This window comes from Pogona vitticeps, chromosome 5 (assembly GCF_051106095.1).
Source record: "Pogona vitticeps strain Pit_001003342236 chromosome 5, PviZW2.1, whole genome shotgun sequence".
In the NCBI taxonomy this organism is placed as follows: domain Eukaryota; kingdom Metazoa; phylum Chordata; class Lepidosauria; order Squamata; family Agamidae; genus Pogona; species Pogona vitticeps.
Genome location: NC_135787.1, coordinates 181,511,706 through 181,532,106, shown reverse-complemented (window position 1 = coordinate 181,532,106; position 20,401 = coordinate 181,511,706). Strand labels below are relative to the sequence as shown.

The window sequence follows — 20,401 nt, the reverse complement described above, 5'->3', positions numbered from 1 at the left end:
ATGGAAAAAAAAAACGGCTGCCCCTGAGGAATATTTAAACAAGCTCTAAGGAAATTCATATTCCAAGTAGCCTCTTAACTTTTTTGCTTGTTTGTTTATTTCAGATTTCAGTCACTAGTAGCCCTCCACTTAGTCTCCTTTTCGTGACCTCTTTAGCCAGTAGTGAACCTTGGACTGAAAGAAATTACTTCCCCCTAGATGCCTCAGCGCTCAATGAAAATTGCAGCATTTGCTATTTTACTTGGCCTACAGCACCAGTTACAGACCAAAACAAAAGAATAAATTTAAATCATTTTAAGTTAATATACTGTTGTTGTTTTTTCTATTACAAATTATGGAGGAACTTTGAGCAAAGAATCTTTATTTTGAATTAATTATAATTATTTTTGCAGGAAGGAAAATGTGTTGTCCTGTGATTATACATTTTGGTGATTTATTTCTGGATAAATTACAGTATTTTGTTTCCCAGCCTCTCAGCACCCTTTAACTGTTTTTCTTTTGTTGCTCAGAGTGAGGCCTGTTCAGCCAAATTCATTCCAGCTCACTTCAGATCAACATCAAAACTATGCATGCAGAAGAGGGAGATACCAGCAGGCTTTGGAGAACCTCAAAAGCTGCAGAAGTACAAAAGGATCTTCAGAAAAATATGGGGCAAGGGCAAAATCTTCAGTCCGGTGAAAACCGAGCATGCTCATTGGTTATCAAGAGAGGGGATCCAGAAATCGGGGTTAGTCAGGGAGAGAAACAGAAAAGGAATGACTCTTCCCTTGTCTTCTAGAAATTGTCCACACTCCAATTATTTCGTGCAGGCCTTACTCATTTTGCATTCCTGTTTCCAATAGTTTCTAGCACAAGAGTTCTACCAGAGAGGGACCAAAGAGATTTACAGTACAATAGTTCAAGGTTTCACTACTGCTCTGTGAAACTCACTTGTACCATTCATTCTCTCTCTAAACCTGATCCACCTCAAAAGATTGTTGTAAAAATTAGTGCAGGGAGGAGATGTATGTAGCCTTGGGCTTTGTGAACAGAAATGTAATGAAGTGGCTTAGTAACTGCCATGCACAATACAGTATATCGATTTATTTGTTTGATTGTTTCTATCATATCACTCTGCCAGACCTGGGAGAAGACAGGGGGAGCATTCCTCAAAGTGATTTTGTTTTTAAATTTCTGGACTATTCCCCTCTCATTATTTGTTTATTCATTGGTTTTCTGTGAAGTTTATTATACAACATTAGTTAATATTTGTACCCATTCTTCTGTTCACAGAACACTAAGAAATTAGCATCCATTTCAGAAGGACACAATGGAGTTAAAATAAAGCTTGTAGCAATTAATAACAATAACCAATCAAAAGCAATAAAATCCAAAACCAGACATTCAAATAAAAATAAAAATTTAAAAGCAGCAAAAGCACACATTAAAATTCTGTCACCCTTAAAAGGATTTCAACTTTTTTCCCCGAAAGAAACAGCAAAGACAGAATCACTTAAACCTCAGACTAGCCTCTTCAAACACTAGAGATAACTTAATTGTGTTTTCTGTTGGTACAGCTTTGGCCACTGAGCAGCTACTGTATATCACTTCTTGGATTGATTACTCATTAATAGCCCAGAATATTTGGCAGGTGACAAGCTTGGGTGGTAAGGGGTCAGGAGAAAACTTAAGAGTCCTATAAGGAAAAGCTGAAATTGCTAATTATGCTCATCCTGAAGAAAATTAAAGGGAATCATAATAGAAGTCTTCAAACATCTCAAGAACCTTGTTCCTTGTTTGTGAACTAACAAATGAGAAGAACTACCAAATTCTCAAGATGAGCACATTCAGAGAATCTTACCGATGCAACCATCTTGGATTTTGGACACATATGTACAAAGGAATTCAAAATACCAGTTATCATGCCACCCTATTCTGCCAAACAAGCTAAGCTGGGAAATCAAGGGGATTTGGAAGAATGGTTGGGTGGGGATACTGAAACTATAACAATTCAAGCCAGAGTTCAATTAAGCAAAATTCCACTGAAATCCCTATTATAGTATGTTTTAAAATATAGAAATATTGTGGATATTATACCAATTGTTTAATTAGTTACGGTAGCATAGCTAATCAATCTTCAATGATGACTATAACATATAGATTTTCCCTATGTATTCCATTTAAAAAAGAGAGGGGAATATTGCCATTTAAGTCCCTATGTTAAAGAGGCAGGTCCTGTATACTGCTGTTGGTGTGCTGTTCAAAGTTTCTGGATGAAAGAATTTCCATAAAAGTACGTTCTACCCATTTTCATCTCATAATTGGCACTGTCTTTGTCTATTTGAATAAAAAGGCACCAGTAAGAACCACAGGCTTTCAGAAGGTGGCAGAATTCAGAAGAAGACCTTCAGCTTTGCTGAATAATGGCTGTAATAAAAAGGTTGTGAAGAAGGAAAAACACAGTCTCCACCTTTCATTGCTATCAACAAAATAACATGGAAACCTGTCATCAACCATAACTATACAGTAGCCACAGCTACTATATAATCCTCACTTACTTCATCAGCAAATAAGGTGAAGCAGGAGCAAAGAGACACAGCTGCTAATAGTGTCATGTCACCAATTACATTATATTATACTTTTCCCAAAAGAGAGTCCAAAGAGACACTGGATTAAATCCTGTTGCATGGCTCCACATGCACAACACTGATGTTGTGCAAATTACTTCTGATTAAAGGTTTCCTTTGGGAATTTGAGAGGCCCACAATGTTGTTGTATTGTGTATGAATCATGTGCAACCCCAAATTGCCTTTAATCATAATCAATTTGCCTTTAATCAGCACTGATTTGCCTTTGCTGATCACAACATCAGTGATGTGCACGTGAAGCCGCACGAGAGGATTTAGTCATTGTGGGGCAAAAACTCCATGTTATCCATAAAGTATCCTACCTATAATGTCTACTATTTGTGCATATATTAAATACACTAGCAGTGGCATATTATTAAAGATAATGATGATTAATTCACCAATCTTAGAAATGCAAAGCAAAGCATGCTGCTTATATACCACCCCAGAGCGCTTCAAGCACTCTCTGGGCGGTTTACAAGTTAATTATGCAGGCTACACATTGCCTCCCCAGCAAGCTGGATACTCATTTTACCGACCTTGGAAGGATAGAAGGCTGAGTCAACCTTGAGCCGGCTACTTGGGATTGAACCCCAGGCCGTGAGCACAGTTTTGGCTGCAATACAGCAGGTTTAACCACTCAATTCCATCCCTGTCAGAAAGGCACACTGGGGAGTCAAACTCCTAGTCTATGGCTCTGCAACCAGATGCCTAAACCACTGAGCTATCCAGCATTTCAAAATGTGTTTTTCAAATTTCTATGGGAGATGGAGATGTCTCTTACACAATGGCCAACTTTGAAACAGAGAGGTTTTGAGGCTCACACTTACTTAGAAAGGAGACACTTTGACAACTGTCACTCCATTCCAGATGTTTGGAATTGAGCTGGGGTTATTCTATGGTGATGATGAAGGGAAGAATAAGAGACTGGAAGAGATGGTAATCTCTGTACACCAAATGAACTTCTTAATATTTTACGTGTTCCAAAATTCTGTCCTGAGATGGAAGAGCTACTGGATCTGATCTACGATTAGCTTTGCTGCCCTAGCAAAAGAATGAGGTGGTGGGATCCATCCATCCATCCATCCATCCCTCCCTCCCTCCCTCCCTCCCTCCGTCCCTCCCTCCATCCATTCAGCCAGCCAGCCAGCCAGCCATTCAATTTATATACCATCCATCTAGCAAATAGCTACTCTGGGCAGTGTACAACAAAAATATATATAAAACATAAATTATAGAATTACTATAAACACTAGACAATATGACGAATAAACAAACAAGAAGGCAGATGGCAACAACCATTTCAAATCATACACTATGATATTCCTCTCCTCCGTCATCCATTGTCCCCACTACTTGAGGAGAACCTTCCCAAAATCTCCTCTGAACAGCTCAGTTTTCAAGAGCCTTTTGAATGTACGAAGGGACGGTGCCTGCCCCACAAAGGAGACGCCACTGCTGAGAAAGCCCAGTTTCTAGTTGCTGTTTTCTGGGTTTCTCAAGGGGTCAATAGTGGTAGGCGTGACGTCTGTGAGGATCAAGTCAGATGCGCAGCTGGACTTGGCAAAAGACATTCAGACAAGTAACTAGGTCCCAAACCATTTAGGGCCTTGTATGTTGGAACCAAAACAAACCTGGTACAGAAGCAGACTGGTAACCAGTGCAGGTGGACTAGAGCTGAAGTGATGTGGTCCATTTTCCTGAACCCAATGACAAATCTGGTCGCCACATTCTGGACCTCCAGAAAATTCCACATCAGCTTCAAAGGAAGCCCCATGTAAAGTGCATTACGGTAGTCCATCAGATCAGACTAATTAGCCACAATCATTTTCTACACAGATTGCCCTGTATGCACTTCAGTTGGTCCTACCCATTTGGCTATCTCTTGGCTCACACAAACACAGGAGATATATAAGACAAGAACTCTGGCAGACGGCCAGTTCGCATTTCTACCAGGGCAGGATGTGTTAAAAAGCCCTTTGTCTGGATCTCTACTCAAACGCAGTCACGATCCATAATCATTACTTATTTTAAAAACCAAGTGCTGATTCTCTTCCACCAATGTAATAGGAAACAAAAGAAGCAAACATTAGTTCCATAGGATCTAGTCAGAAAGGCTGTACCGGAATGAGAAATTCTATCCACTAATAATAAGTAATGGTATTTACTGTTACATAACATACTGTTAGAACGCATTAAAAATGTTCCAAACCAGCTCCTATTCAAACACCCTGTAATTTCGTGGTAGGCTCTTCCCAACACTATTGTGCCTATATGACGGTAATTAGACTCTTTAAACACAGCTATTACCAGCTTCTTCTGCTCCCTTCTAATAAGGCCTATAAACACCAACCAGATTCATTTCTGTTGTCTGCCTCCTTCAGTAATTCCCTTTCAAGGCACAATAGAAAGCAAATGGAGTTTAAAGAAAAGCCTAGTGGTTGAAGATCGGTGCAAACACTTTTGTAAATATTGGAAGCATGGTTTGATCCACACCCCAATATTTTACTGGGAGATATCTTTTAAAACAGCTAATTAAAAAAAAATCAAATCAGACAGCCTTTCAGAATAGAATTAAAGTATTCATTACCTTTCTGCTTCTAGGCGCATCTCCTCTCGTTTCTGCCTTCTGAGTTCTCTGCGACGTTCAAAGTCGTCCATGGTGTATTTTCAAGACTGGATAAACCCTCCCAAGTCAGACTGATGTTTAAAACAACAGAAAGAGAGAGGAAAATATGTCAGTACTAGACACGGAGATTAAAGTATGCCTTTAATTAGTTGGACCAAATCAAACTGTTGCTTCCCTTCTAAAAATCAGTTCCAAAATCAGTTCCTCTTTGTATTCCCTCCATAATAAACCAGATTCTTTCAGAGCCACTGGGGCTAACAATCATCTTATTCTTATAGCTAGAATAAGAGATAATAATAAGATAAGATGATATAGCTATAATATCTTACATCTTTTATCTATATATTATTATGCACCTCATGACATGTATGCAACCCATTTTGGAATTCCAGTCTCAAATTAAAATAAAAACAGACTGCAGAAAATTTAGGAGCACAATGCATAAATAATTACTAAGCACAACCTGAAAAAGACACACAGCACACATTTCTTAATGCTAGTTCAAATACTAGAACTGCGAATGAGGCTAGTTCCTTCTAACACCACCATTGTACCACTGTTGGCTTGCAAAACAGCAAGAATAGAACTGACATTTTAAAATATACTCTATATACACAGTATATATATATATTCTAGCAAAATATTATCCTAGATGTGAAAGACGTTTTGTCTTGTAGCCACAAAGTTAAAATATCACATTTTGGAATAATCCACGGTAGAATGGGAGGGGGAGAGAGAGGCTTGATGCTTTAAAATATCATCCAGTCAAAGCAATTTTTGCTCTAAATCCTCCTTCACAAAAGCAAAGCTGAGGGTTGAGAGATGGGCGGGGAGATTAATTTCCACCGTTTAAATATGCACATACCTCTTTCCTGATGCTTTTACTCCATGAAATATTTGCTGCCTTATAGCTCCTTCATGTGCAAAACCCTTTTCGGACTTTGGTTTATATCCTATCGAGACAAATATAGGAGTATTCTCCTGCAGGCCCCAAACTTAAAATGACTACCAGAAAAGGGAAAGCTGTTCTCTTTTTGTCCCTGCTTTGTTTACAGAGCTGTCAGTGGTTAGTTAAACTCTGCCTGGAATCTGGCATTTAAGGTCTGCTCCGAGATTGCTTCCTGTGCAGGGCTGGAGGCCCTCAACTTCCTCTGGAATTCTACCCTAGACTCTGCATTCAAATTGCTTCCCCCCCCCCCCCTTTCTTACAAAATTTCCAACTCTTTATTCCAAGTTCAGGCATTTATAGTCAAGAAAAAGGAGGAGGGGGAAACCTAGACTTTTTAAAAGAGACAAAAAAAATTCTGTGGGCTTAATTAATGCTCACTGTGTTTGTATACATATACTGTATACAGGATTCGGGCAATAGGAGGGAGGCAAGGTGAAAGAGGAGGGAGACCCATCCGGCTGTACCTTAATATTCAAATACAGTGCACAGAGACTGGAGACCTCTACTCGGGTCTTTACTGAATAACACATTGTCAGGAAGGAAACAAGCCCTATTCAGTTGTTAATAAAGCAGGTATACTTTCCACAGGGTAAAGACGGCCATTCTAACCCCAACCCCTCTGTTTTCAATTTTGTCAGGAAAAAAATGGAAACAGGAAAGGGCAGGGGCGACGCACTTCCCTGTGGTAAATACACCTGCTTTAAGAACGACTGAATAGGGCTGGACTCATATTTTCCATTATACCACAGTAACAGCACTTAATACATTAGATAGCAGGAAGAAGGGGAAGAGGTCAACATCAATATTACTTTTTATTCTTTTATTAAAATGTTGTCCCAGTTTGTGGCACCAACAAGGTTATACTGATTAAGCAAGGAGGCTTTTCAAATGAACAATTGTTTACAGAGGGAAGCCCTCAGAACCATGTCTGAAGTCCCTCTTAGCTGGAAGCCACCGATATGGGCTCTCTCCATAAATCCCCCACAGAAAGCACTCAGCACAAGATTTGTCAGTCTCCCAGTTGAGTGCTGGCTTTAGAAGAACAAGCCTTGCTGAGGGGAAATCAGCATGGCTTCTGTAGGGGTATATCTTGCCTCATAAACCTTTTAGAATTCTTTGAAAAGATCAACAGGGATGTGGATAGGGTGAATCAGTGGACATTGTCTATCGGGAATTTCAGAAGGCATTTGACACAAGTCCCTCACCAAAGGCTACTGAGAAACCTCCACAGTCAGGGGATAAGAGGGCTGGTCCTTTTATGGACTGAGAATTGGTTAAGAATCAGGAAAGAGAGAGTAGGTGTCAATGGGCAATTTTCACAGTGGAGAGAGGTGAAGCGCAATGTGCCCCAGGGATTTGTCCTGAGACTGGTGCTTTTCAACCTGTTCATAAATGACCTGGAGATGGGGATAAGCAGTGAGGTGGCCAAGTTTGCAGATGACACAAAACTATTCCGAGTGGTGAAGACCAGAAAGAATTGTGGAGAGCTCCAGAAGGATCTCTCCAAACTGGGAGAATGGGCGGCAAAATGGCAAATGCGTTTCACTACAAATGTAAAGCAATGCACATTGGAGCAAAAAAAATCAAAACTTTATTTATCCACTGATCAGTTCTGAAATGTCAGGGACGGATCAGGAATGAGATCTTGGTGTGCTGATGTGTTTATGAAAGTGTCAATCCAGTGTCAGTGAAGAAGGCCAATTCCATGCTAGGTATAATTTAAAAGGGGGTTGAAAATAAAACAGCCAACAATATAATGCCATTGTCTAGCCTTTCAACCAGAGGTCACCTTAAAATAAGGTCTGTCCTCTATAAAAGAGGTTCCATGGCCACCCTAAAGTCATGTTAGGCATTATAGCTCCATGGTTTAGGTCTCTGGCTGTGGAGCCAGAGGTTGGCAGCTTAATTTCCCATGGTGCCTCCCTCACCGGGTGGCAAACCAATGCTGCTACTTGGTACTTCCTGTAAAGGAGGAAACCTCTTCAGCCTTTGTGACACTTAGCCACCGCTTTACATTTAGTTTATTTATTTTTTAAAAAAAATGTCCAGACTTTCACACTAAAAAGTCTTCAACATGGTTTACAATAACTTTAAAAATAATAATAAAATATCCAGAATTCCATTATACCAAAATAAAACAGCACCACTGTTGACACCTAAGTGACAATAAAGCAGATTTCTGAAGCCTTCTCTAAGGAGAGATTCCAAAAGTCAGGGTGTCACTCCAGAAAAGGCCTCCCACCAGAATCTCTGATGCATTATAAATGTTTTAGATATCAGCTTCCACCTGCCCCAGCCAGCCCAGTCAGTGGTCAGAAATGCTACAATTGGTAATCCAAAACAACACCATTTCCAACTAATGTGGCTATTTACACATCACTAAAATAGAGGGCATGCATCTTCAAGGAAGACAGTAAAATAAGACATTGATTTGTATAACACTGTGGCTGGAATCCTGTTTCATAAATTACATAGCATAAAGCTGAGCAATTTTATTTATTTATTTTTTTACACAGGGAAAGGCTGCAGCATACTAATAAGGAACCAGTCTCCAAGTATGGGGCCCTAGGTAGGCAAGACTATCCACATGCAAGACGAACAATAGGGAGAACATTCAGTTTTGCCAAAATTAAAAATAAATTGGCGGGAAATGTACATAGTCAGGCAAGAGCAGCAATCCAGGACAGATCCCTAATGAAGCAAACTCTGCCTGTTGAAGAAGGTGGCTAGCATTCTGGTTGTAATCCTATATAGGAGCATTCCATACTGCAACATTTCGTTACATATTGCTTTTCTAACAGCAGGAATATCTGAGCAAGACCTCACCCAGTTATTTTAATTGTCAAGCAGTTCCATAGAATTGTAGATCTGGCAGTCCAGACTCCTGCGAAAACAGGAAATACATCCAACCTTTATTTTAAAAAGTCCTATGAAGGAGAGTGTACCATGTGTGTGGGAAAATAGTCATTCAGAATGGTCAACCAAGGGTCTGAGAGAGAGAGAGAGAGAGAGAGAGAGAGAGAGAGAGAATGAATGAGAATGAGAATGAGAATGAGAATGAGAATGAATCATGATATACTACGTGGGATTTCATAAAGAAAGAACACAGCCAAATTGTGGTATGCCAGATTTGAAAGCTTGAGAAGTATTTGCTCTGAAGGAAATGCATAAGAAATGTAAACACAGCTTGTACAATTATTTTTAAAAAGTAACAAATTTCAATTTTAGTTTCAAGAGATCAAAAAAAATAGTTAACTGCAATTAGAGTGTTGAAATTTTAGAAGCCTTTACTGTCCATTCCTCAAATGTAACTATTCTTCAAAAGTACATTCCTTAAATGTTTCTTCAAGTTACATTATTTTTAAAATAAACTGACTTCATTCTACAAGCCATTGTGCAACAAAATATAGTCTCTTCCTAGTGCCCTCCTCACCACCTCAACACTCACAACAGAACATGAGGCTGCAACACAAGCCAGCACTTGAACCATGTGATATTCCTCCTCTTACTTTTTTTTACTTCTCTATAAAGAAAAAACAACAAATCTGTTTTCTATCAGAATCTGTTCAGAAACATTTAACAGTTTATCTTAAGACTATACAGGAGAGTCACTGGCCCTTATTCAAATTTCTCGTAAGCATGGGCAAAATGCAAGACAGTTTGTGATCCCACCATCACACACCTTGCATCTCTCCCCTTTATTGCTCCGGCCCAGGCCACACACGACTACTCAATTTATCACACTGCTGAATTTTGGTGGTATGACATTAGCACCAATGGTGTGTGTGTGTGTGGGTGCACCTCAAGGCAGGGCAATCCACACGCACCTCAGCCACAGACATTGCCCATCGTCGTACAAACAGCTGGTTTACATCTGGTTTGCCCCAGCAAAATGTACCTTCTCTAAATGGTAGAAGTTGCTAGGGTTGAAGGAAAACTGGTTTTTAAAGGGATGGAGGAAAAATTCTTTATTTTTTTCAACCCCTTCAGAAGTCAACTTTTAATCCAAGCTTGCATTTGGGAAGGCAGTTTTAGTAGTAGTTCTGAGCCTGGACTTCAGGGCAGAGATCCAATCCCAAAATATAGGCTATGGGGCAAAAGGCTACCAAAACACCACCCAGATATAATGGCAGCTATAGGGATGAAGCTTGGCGTCAACACCTGGGCTCCCTCGGACTAACCATTCTCTGCAGAACCCTCTTTTTAAAATTAAGAAATTATAGTTTTTAACAGACAGGCATGTCTTTGCTTACACCTGCTAATTTTCTTGGTTTTTCCCTTTAAATTATATTATCCTTTTCTTCAACAACACAGTGCTTATTCCAGCCAAATGTGTTCAGCATAAGAACAACAGAAGCCACTTTCTGTCTCCAGATGTTTTTGAACTACTCTCAGTGAGGTCTCATCTTCCAAGGAGTCTCTCCCTGCACTTGATTTTTAACTACCCTGTCCAGCTGAAAAAGGCCCTAAAATAATGTTTCATAACCTTTTTCAAGTTGTGACCCCCTTTTCTAACAGGCAAGTAACCTATTGGGGTAATTAAACATGGTGGTGTTAAATGTGGTGGCATTGACCAACGTATCCCTCCAACCAGCGCACAGGACTGCCCTTCATGTTATAATTTCTCCCTTGGTGTTCCTTTCGCACATCTGCAGTCCCCAGTATAAACTTGGCTATGTTTTCACACTCATTACAAATAGCGATCTTATGCACCATTTTGTTTTAAGCTTATATAACAAGCAGCTTTTTCTTCCCAAAAAGAACAGCTCATTTGGGAATCCCGGGAAAACAAATATACTAGGGCAGTTGATAATAGTTTTGTTTTACTACAGCCCATCCTTTCATTCTATCAAACATGTGCTTTTAAAAACTTTTAAAGCATGGTAGCAAACCTATAATTACATATCGCATTTGTCTCTAGATAGGTAGGAGATAAAGTCTAAAAATGTAAATTTTCCAAGTTTTGCACTCTGCAAGGCTTTGATTCCGAAGACTGTCTGGAAATGAGCTGGTGTTTGAACAGCTGGCATGATACGTGTTCTGTGTTACCTACATTTTTGAACTGTGCAGATTTTTTATTGTCTCTATAATCAACCAATGGCATTGCAATATTTATAATAAGAATTTGTCCACATTTGTGAAGAAGTATAGCTGCAGCTCCAAACCAAGGTTTGGCATTACAGTGGTGCCTCGCACAGCGAGGTTAATCCGTTCCGGATTAACCCTCACTGTGTGAAACATCGCTGTACGGAAGTAAAAAAGCCATTGAAACTACGTTTAATGCGTTCCAATCGGCACGTTTACTTACTGTACAGTGATGCCGGCAGCCATTTTCGCGCCCTCCCCTCACAGAACGAGGGCGCGAAAATGGCTGCGATCAGCTGTCCGGCAGGTCCAAAATGGCCACCGGAACAGCCGAAAGGGGCCGGGGTGCAGCGTTTTTGCGCCCTTGGTAAGCAAGGGAAGGGCGCGAAAACACTGCCGGAAGCCCCGAAATGGCTGCGCGCAGCGTTTTCGCGCCCTCCCCTTGCTTACCAAGGGTGCGAAAACGCTGCGCCCCGGCCCCTTTCGGCTGTTCCGGTGGCCATTTTGAAGCCGCGGAACAGCTGATTGTCGGGTCGCAAAGCGAAGGTCGGTAAGCGAGCAGCTTACCGACCCTCGCTCTGCGATTTCCCGCCTATACTGGCACCGTTTTGCGATCGCATTTGCGATCGCAAAAACGGCCTTGTAGAGCGAATTCATCGCTCTACGAGGCGCCCATTCTGCGAGGCACCACTGTATGTAGATAAACCCTCAGGAACCATTGATTAATCTATTCTGTGATGTTATCCCCCCACATTGTAAGATTCCCTCCTGGTTTATAAATAAACCCAGAGTTTGGTTTGCTGATTTGGATGAAATAGCAAACTACGGTTTGCCGCAAATAAGAATCAGAGGGAAACAAGCAGGGAAATGGAAGAATTATAGAAATCCATAGCTTTTCAGGAAACTTTTGTTTCACACCAAACCAGGGGTGTCCAACCTTTCACCTTCCCTGGGCCACATTAGAAGATGAAAATTTGGTTTGGGCCGCACATACATTTGGTTTGGGCCGCATGCGGGGGCAGCCCTAGCCTTCCTCCACAGCCCCGCTCCAAGCGTGCTTACCGGCAGCTGCGATCTCAGACAGCAGAGGCTGCCAGCTTCGACTCTGGTGGCTTTATGGGGCTGGGAGGGGGTCCGCCTATTGACGGGGATGGTGCAATGCAGTCACGCAGCCCCCCTGTCCCCTCCCCTCCCACTCCTTCCTTCCTTCCCTCTCTCCTCCTCTACTGTTGTGGCATGCCCCGGCCACATTCTGGCCGCAAGTGCCGGCAGTGTAACTTGAAACTTTGGAATTTCTTTAAAAATACAAAATTGCACTGGGCCGCATTACGAGCTGACCTGGGCCGCATGCGGCCCTCAGGCCGCAGGTTGGATAAGCCTGCACTAAACAATCATTGGTGTTTTATTCTAGCATATAATCGTTGGACAGGAAGCAACAGTTAGAACTGGATATGGAACAACTGAAATTGGGAAAGAAGTACGACAAGGCTGTATATTATCCCCCGGCTTATTTAACTTATATGCAGAATACAACATGCAAAAGGCTGGATTGGAGGAATCCCAAACTGGAATTAAGATTGCCAGAAGAAATATCAACAACCTCCGATATGCAGATGATACCACTCTGATGGCAGAAAGTGAAGAGCAATTAAAGAACCTTGTAATGAGGGTGAAAGAGGAGAGTGCAAAAAATAGTCTGAAGCTCAACATCAAAAAAACTAAGATCATGGCCACTGGTCCCATCACCTCCTGGCAAATAGAAGGGGAAGATATGGAGGCTTTCCTCCCAAGAAGCAGGTGTCTTTTAATTTCGTGGCTGATGTCACCATCTGCAGTGATCATGGAGCCGAAAAAAGTAAAATCTGCCACTGTGAGAGATGTTACTTTCTTGGGCTCCATGAGCACTGCAGATGGTGACAGCAGCCATGAAATTAAAAGACACCTGCTTTTTGGGAGGAAAGCTATGACAAACCTAGACAGCATCTTAAAAAGCAAAGACCGCCTTGCCAACAAAGGTCTGCATAGCCAAAGCTCTGTTTTTTCCAGTAGTGATGTATGGAAGTGAGAGCTGGACCATAAAGAAGGCTGACCGCCGAAGAACTGATGCTTTCGAATTGTATTGCTGGAGAAGACTCTTGAGAGTCCCCTGGACTGGAAGGAGAACAAACCTATCCATTCTGAAGGAAATAATCCCTGAGTGCTCACTGGAAGGACAGCTCCTGAAGCTGAGGCTCCAATACTTTGACCATCTCATGAGAAGAGAAGACTCCCTGGAAAAGCCCCTCATGTTGGGAAAATGTGAATGCAAGAGGACGAGATGGTTGGAAAGTGTCACCGAAGCTACCAACATGAATTTGACCCAACTCCGGGAGGCAGTGGAAGACAGGAGGGCCTGGTGTGCTCTGGTCTATAGGGTCACGAAGCGTCGGACACGAGCTAATGATTAAACAACAAAAATTATTGTTGGTTTGTGATTCGAGGGGGGCAGGTGGTTGCTTCTTTGGACTCCCCCGCCCCTCAGTTAACAAGTCATCCCTCCTGTGTGTACTACAAAACAGCCTTTTCCCAATGCTACGCTAAACATGCTTCTGGATTTTTAATTAAAATGCTACATAAAAGTCTTAATCACCTGTGAATGAGTAGGTTTTATGAATGCTTTTATCACTCAGCTAACACTCTCCTTCCTCTGACTCACTTGTGGTTACATGCATGCACGCAAAGGGTTTACTGTACCCTGGGCTAAATAAAACTTTAACATTGTGCACTAGAAAAAGAACAAGATCTCAGGAAATACAAAAGAAAAAGTCTAACAGGAACATTAATTAATTCAGCTGAGAGGTCCACTTGTGTTCTGTAGTATATTTTACAAGACAAACAGCTACCTTTTAAGTTATTCATTCACCACTGAAGAGGGAAATATTTATTATGTACAACAGCCCATAATTCCTTATATTTTTACCCAGGGGGAGATGGATGGTTTAATATTATGAATATTTAATATTCTGAAGTCAACAATTTTGGGTTAAGAAGACCAGATACAGTACAAAAGAAGACAGAAAACAGCTTAAAATGCTTAGCTTTTGTAGATATTTTATAGTGTAATTCTGTGCATGTCTATTCAAGCATAAATCTCACTGAATTCAGTGCAGTAATGAAAGTACTGTATGTAAAGGACCGTAGCCTTACAGTCTGGAAAACATATTGTAGGCTCAGCACAGCTATAGTTATCAGAAGGTTCTTCAATTTGATTAACAGTTATCTAAAATAAGCCCCAATGAATACAAGCAGGGATATTGTCCAAGTAAACATGTATAAGATTGTGTTATAATCCTTACAAGACCTTTATGATATGGGCCAGTATTATTATCAACGTATTTCAGGTGGGTAGCAACAGTAAGACAGTAAGTAATTGTCTCATGGACACCAGTCAGCTCTTAATCTGGCACTTTCCAAAAATGTTAGATTACAACACCTGATATACACACCATGGCCAATGGCAAAATAAGCATCTCCTGCATTATATAACAGCTATTGCTTGGTAGCTGCAAAAGCCCAATGACTGCATTCTTGTGTTTTTAAACAAGCTTCATGGGTAAGGGGGAAAACAGCTGATGTAGAGTTCTTTACTAATGTGAATGAGACACAGAAATGATTCGGGGCAGGTCTCTGGTTGCCAGGTTTACAACCGACTTTGTCTACAATTTCTGAAAGTGCCTTTAAGGCCATGAAACAGAGCTTGGGGATACTCAAAACATCAAGCAATGAACTTCATGCACACAGAGGGCGTTCTCTGGAATTAAAATGTGTTGAAACAACATTGAACTGAAGCTTGTAGTAAACCAGTGGAAATCTGTTTTCCCACTGGATACACTTAATAATTATTATTTCGGTGCATGTTTAATTTATGTACAGAATTCTCCAGACGGGCAACTGGAGAATAACCACAGAGGTTGAATTCTAAGCAATGTCAAAAGGACAATAGTGACAACAAGACCCCTGTCGGCAGGCCATCTGCTTCTCCCGAGGACCAGCCAGCTTTCAAACATCAAGCTCCCCAGTTGACCTGGGAGAAACAATGGTCACCTGTGATTATCCGGGGGAGGTAGCTAGCCTGGGAAAACGGAGAGGTGCAGCTCCTAAAGAGAGAAAGGAGTAAGAGAGAGGGGAAAACTATAAAAGAGGGGGAGGAGGAAACTAGTGGGAGAGAGGAGACGAAGGAGGTAACCTTGATAAAGGAAAGAGGTGAGGAGGAAAAAAAACTGGTGTGGCATCTTGGAGAAACAGGGAGAAGAAGCCTGCTTGGTGGAGGTAGAAAACTGTGAAAAAGGAATATGAAGGGGAGTTGTAATATGCATTAAAAGAAGAGCCATGGACTGGAGAGATTCTCTTTGGGGGGACCTAAAGATGACACGGATGACACGGTAACCTTCAGCCCCCTCAGAAGCCCTCCTTTTTTTGATGGCGAGGGAGAGGAGATGAAAGAAGTGAAGGCACTGGGATGAATAATGAGGTTCTCAAAGTCCGTCTCTTCCGACTGACCAAATCTGGCCCAATCAGTACCTGGGGAAGGGCATGCCAGACCCCTCGACACTCCAAACACAAGAAGGGAAAGGGGGGATTCACCAACCTATTCCCAGTAGGGTTGTATAATTTATCCCTATTGCAAAGGCCTTGCCTAGGAAAACCCCTTCAGCGAATAAGCCAGGAACAGAAGCCTCGTCACTGAACTTGCCGGGGACTAAAGGGACTTCAAAGTGGGACGGAGGACTTGTGTTTAAGTGGGAAAGGTTCAATTTTGGTTCTGGCGTAGGGGAAGTTACCCCTGTTCAGACGTTACCTGGCAGTTTCATAAAGACAGATTGTTTAAAAAAGATAACATCTCATTTCATGGACCAAAATATGGAGGATGGGAATTTTATGGGCCAGGCAGGGATAATCATAAGCAGTGAGAAACAGTTGTGCTGGGTTCTGCCCTACTATTAGACAGAGTGAGGCAGCTGCTTCAGGCGGCAGGTTTGGGGTGTCAGGAAAGGGAACCAAATGGTTTGTCATTTTATTTGTTGTATTACTGTTACCACAGAGAGGGAGAGAAGTTTGTGAGGAAATGTTGTTCTCTGCCTCAACAACCAGAATAATTTAGCTGGGCCATTTGGCTTGTTATAGCTACCTTTCCATCATAGATCAGCCATCTGTGGTGGCCAGAGGAGTTTAAGAGTTAGCAAAACAGAGGCAACTTGAGGAAGTCTAGAAGCCAGTTTTCCCCCCACATCTGGACCTCACATGGCTGCACCCTCACTGAAAATGTTTTGGAGAAGGTATTCACAATCTGAAATGACCAGTTCACTTCCAGTTTGTTTTTAAAAGCCAGAAAAGGCAATGTTTTGATGAACACCTAGCGAATCATAATAATTCTATGGATTAAAGTTTATTTATTCATTTATTAAGTTTATACCCCGCCCATCTAGGCCGAAGTTGAAGCCCTGAGACCTGGGAACTCTACTCACCAATGGCAAACCAAGATCTAGAGGGCCTCATTGTGAAATATACATTTTGAACTTTTTTCTTCCTAAAATGGACATTTCCCCCCAGCTCACTCCCAATAGAATATGAATTGCCTCACAAAAGTCAGAGAAAAGTACCAAAAAAAATTCCATTCCAATGTATGTATAAGGCCATAGAGTTCAGATTAGGTCAACTTGTTTTAAAAAGCCAGTTGAACAAGATTCTGCAGCAATCCTACTGGGAGAGCGAAAGATGCACAAACCCGCAGATGTAGTTCTTCACAGCACAAGGGAATGGAGGACAGAGCTGTGAGTTATTGCTCTGAATTCAATTACTAGTCCCAGCTAAATTAAACCGACTTTTACGTGAATGAAATTTAACAATACAATCCCTATTGATTCAATAAGTCTATTCTAGCTGAAATTGGATTTGGTAACATATATATTTTCTTCCCTCTCTGTGTTGTTTCCTCAGAACGTACTTTTGACTAGAAGATCTTTGGGCTCATACCTCTTCTTGTTCTAGGCCTCCAGATGAGAGGCACTTAACATTAACAACAAAAATTAGAAGGCACAGTTATGCTGTCTTTTTATTCTTAACTAATTTTCTGCAGTAGGAAAAAAGATGAAAGAAATGGTGAAAGAAAGCAGGTGATGGTTACAAATGGTACCCAGTTATGTCTTCTCCGAGCACTTCCACCAAGTCAATTTTATGGATAAGGAAGGACAGTGTTGTGACAAAACCTTAGTCTAGAAAAGAACTTACGGCACACTCTCTGATAGTGCTACATGGGTGGATTAAATAAATAAATACTATGAATTTTGTCTAAGTTTGTTTTAAACACCTAACCCACCAGCAGCATCCTGTGTTTTGCCAATGAGTTTGCAAAGTTACACAACAGTTACGGAGGCCGTTTACCCAGATATAAGACCCCTTCAGATTCTGTTCAGAAAGTCCACCACTGACTGAAAAAAGGCTCATCCAAACTGAGCAATATTTTCACCTCTTTTTCTGTTTGCTTTGTCATGAAGATGTGCAAGATGCCTAGTCAACCTTGAACGTCTTCACGACCAAGCAAAGAGAAGAGAAGTGGCTTTTAAAATAAGAGCTGCTGGGTTTTATTTTTAAGAAAATCTTTAATAAAACTTTAAAAGAAATCCATTTTTCCATGGGAGCTTGCTTGCTTGCTTGCTTGCTTGCTTGCTTGTTTTGAGTGCTGATTGAAAGCTTTCGACAAGGAGGCACTCAATGTGAACACCAGCTTCAAATGGGAAATGCCATGGCACTAAACTTCAAACCCCACCCCCACCCCCCATTCAAGGAATCACTAAAAAATAAACCATGCTTTCAAAAAGGTTGAAAAGGTGCAGGAAATTAGAGGAGAAGGCACTGTACTAAGCAAGAGAAAAAGAGCATCACATGGAAAAATATTAATAAGATCAGTACAGGAGCTTGTGCTCCATTTGGAAGAGCCTTAAGGCTTGTGTGTAATCACAAAACCTCAGGTTCTACTATGCCAGCAAAGATAGCTCTTTAAAAAATGCTAGGAAAAAAGGTATACTTCCAACTACATGGGATCTTACCTACTTTAAAATGAAATCACAATTGGAGCTTTTAAATGGTTCATGGCTCATCGTTTTCATCTGAGGGTAAGGAAAGCAAACTGTTCCAAAAGCAAACTATTGTGGTGGGAGGGAGGGAAAGACATAAACACAGAAAACAATCTGAAATGCCTGGTGCCAATGAAAGCAGACCCACACATATGTCAATATGCAGAGGTCTGAATGGACACCATCTACCTTACCGCTTCGAGAACATATGGTTCCTGCTTTACATTTACAAAACATTAACACAGAAATGACGAAGCACTTTCAGGGTCACTATTAAGGATGCATGTAGGCCTGCCAATGTTTAAATATTTAACGTTTCTACAGTTTACTATCAGTTCTGCTTCCAAGGTTTTATTCTTATATGTTGAGAGAGAGAGAGAGAGAGAGAGAGAGAGAGAGAGAGAGAATGAACAAGAGAGAGAAGCCAATTCTGGGCCAGCTGGCAGATTAGATAAATCTATTAAAATAGTATCCTACTGAACAGAAATTTCCTCTCTTTTCTATATAGCCAGATGTATTATTTTCTAGTGTTGCAGAAGAAGGAATGAGAAGGAGGATGAAAGAGAAATGCCTCTGGCGTTTCATGTCTTTTTCCTTATTGTAGGTCTCCCTACCGCTGATCATGGAATTTATTTCCATAACTCCAAGGATTGTAATGGTGCAAAAACAGCTTCCCATATTGGAAAAAGGGATGTTTGCCTCTGGCATGCTTCCAAATTTAAAAGCAGCTTAGGAGATCAAAGAGCTCAAGACTATGGAGAGACCACAGCACCAAGCTCACCGTGATTTCATATACAAGGGAGACTCAGAAGATTGGTTAAACACATGGCTGAATTGGGAAACCAAAGCCTACATCACACACAGAACAAATTAGTGGTGAAACTGTTCCTCTACAGCACTGCTTGAGACTACAGGTGTGCGAAGAGGAAGGTAAACACTTCACCTATATAAACCATAATACTTGTACAAAAACTAGGATACCAAGAAAAGTGCAAGGCTGGACCTCCTTGCTATCTGAGACAACACTTATTTTATTTATTTAAAATATTTTCACCTGCCTTTTTCCTTTAAAAGTAGGTGGTTTGCATCATTAAAAGATGTTATTTGAACCTAAAAAACAGTAAGTATACAAGGATCAAACAAATGCCACACTAAAAATACAGTAAACAAAAGCAACACCAAAACACATCCAAGGCAGTAAATTACGAGCATTCATTTAGAAGCCCCACTCAGGCAGCCGGTCACTCATGGAAAGCTTGCCTGGAGAGAAAGGTTTTTTTCCTGATTGCAGAAGGACAGCAAAGGTGGGACCAGTCTGGCTTTCTGTAGGAGTGAGTTCCAAAATCTGAGAGCAGTAGCAGAGAAGGCCATCTCCCGTATCCCCGTCAGATGCACCAGTGACAGTGGTGGAACCCAGTGAAAGGCCTCTCCTGATGATCTTAACACCTGAGCAGGATCATAATGGGAGGCTCAGTCCTTAAGATAGTTTGGACCCAATCCATTTAGAGCTTTATAGGTTAGAACCAGCACTTTAAATTGCACCCGGAAATGGACTGGCAGCCAGTGGAGCTGCTGTAACAGGGACATTATGTGGTCGCTGCGTTTTGGGCCTGCTGAAGTTTCCAGACACTATCTAGAACTTGGAGAAGTTCCTCTTTTTTCCCCTATTACAACTGGCACAATCCCCCAGCAGCATAGCAGTTAGGGGATTATTAATAGGCTTGCCGTCTTGTCCTGTCCAAGTTGCTTCCAACTTCTTAATTGGACTTCTGAGGTATATGAGATATTTATTGTTACCCCCTTCCAATGAGTTTTCATGGATTTGAACCCAGGTCTTCAGAGTCTCAGTCCACTGTTCTGTCCACTTACACCACATTGGCTTTCAATTACTGTAATCGGCTCCACCAATTTCTACAATTCCCCTTTAAAATCCTCCAAGATAGTGGTACCAATATTCATACCTTGCAACAGCAAATATTCTTGCTTAACAATGCACTGCCTGGAGAAGCACTGGATTCTG

The 20,401-nt window shown here is 41.2% G+C and overlaps 1 protein-coding gene across 23 annotated transcripts in view; it reads right to left on the bottom strand.

Moving 5' to 3' along the window:
- Positions 1–20,401, bottom strand: part of CALD1 (caldesmon 1) — a 210,657-nt gene that overhangs the window by 99,975 nt on the left and 90,281 nt on the right. For 16 of the 23 annotated variants that reach the window (XR_013536792.1, XM_020811389.3, XM_020811393.3 and 13 more), the window contains one exon: positions 5,197–5,306. Coding sequence is in view for 22 of the 23 variants with exons in the window: in XM_020811389.3 (XP_020667048.3) it covers positions 5,197–5,267 (71 nt within the window). In the remaining variant the exon portion in view is untranslated. Of the gene's footprint in view, positions 1–5,196; positions 5,307–6,100; positions 6,389–20,401 lie in introns of those variants that run through there. The other 7 variants (XM_020811391.3, XM_078376379.1, XM_078376381.1 and 4 more) reach the window with 1 other exon arrangement.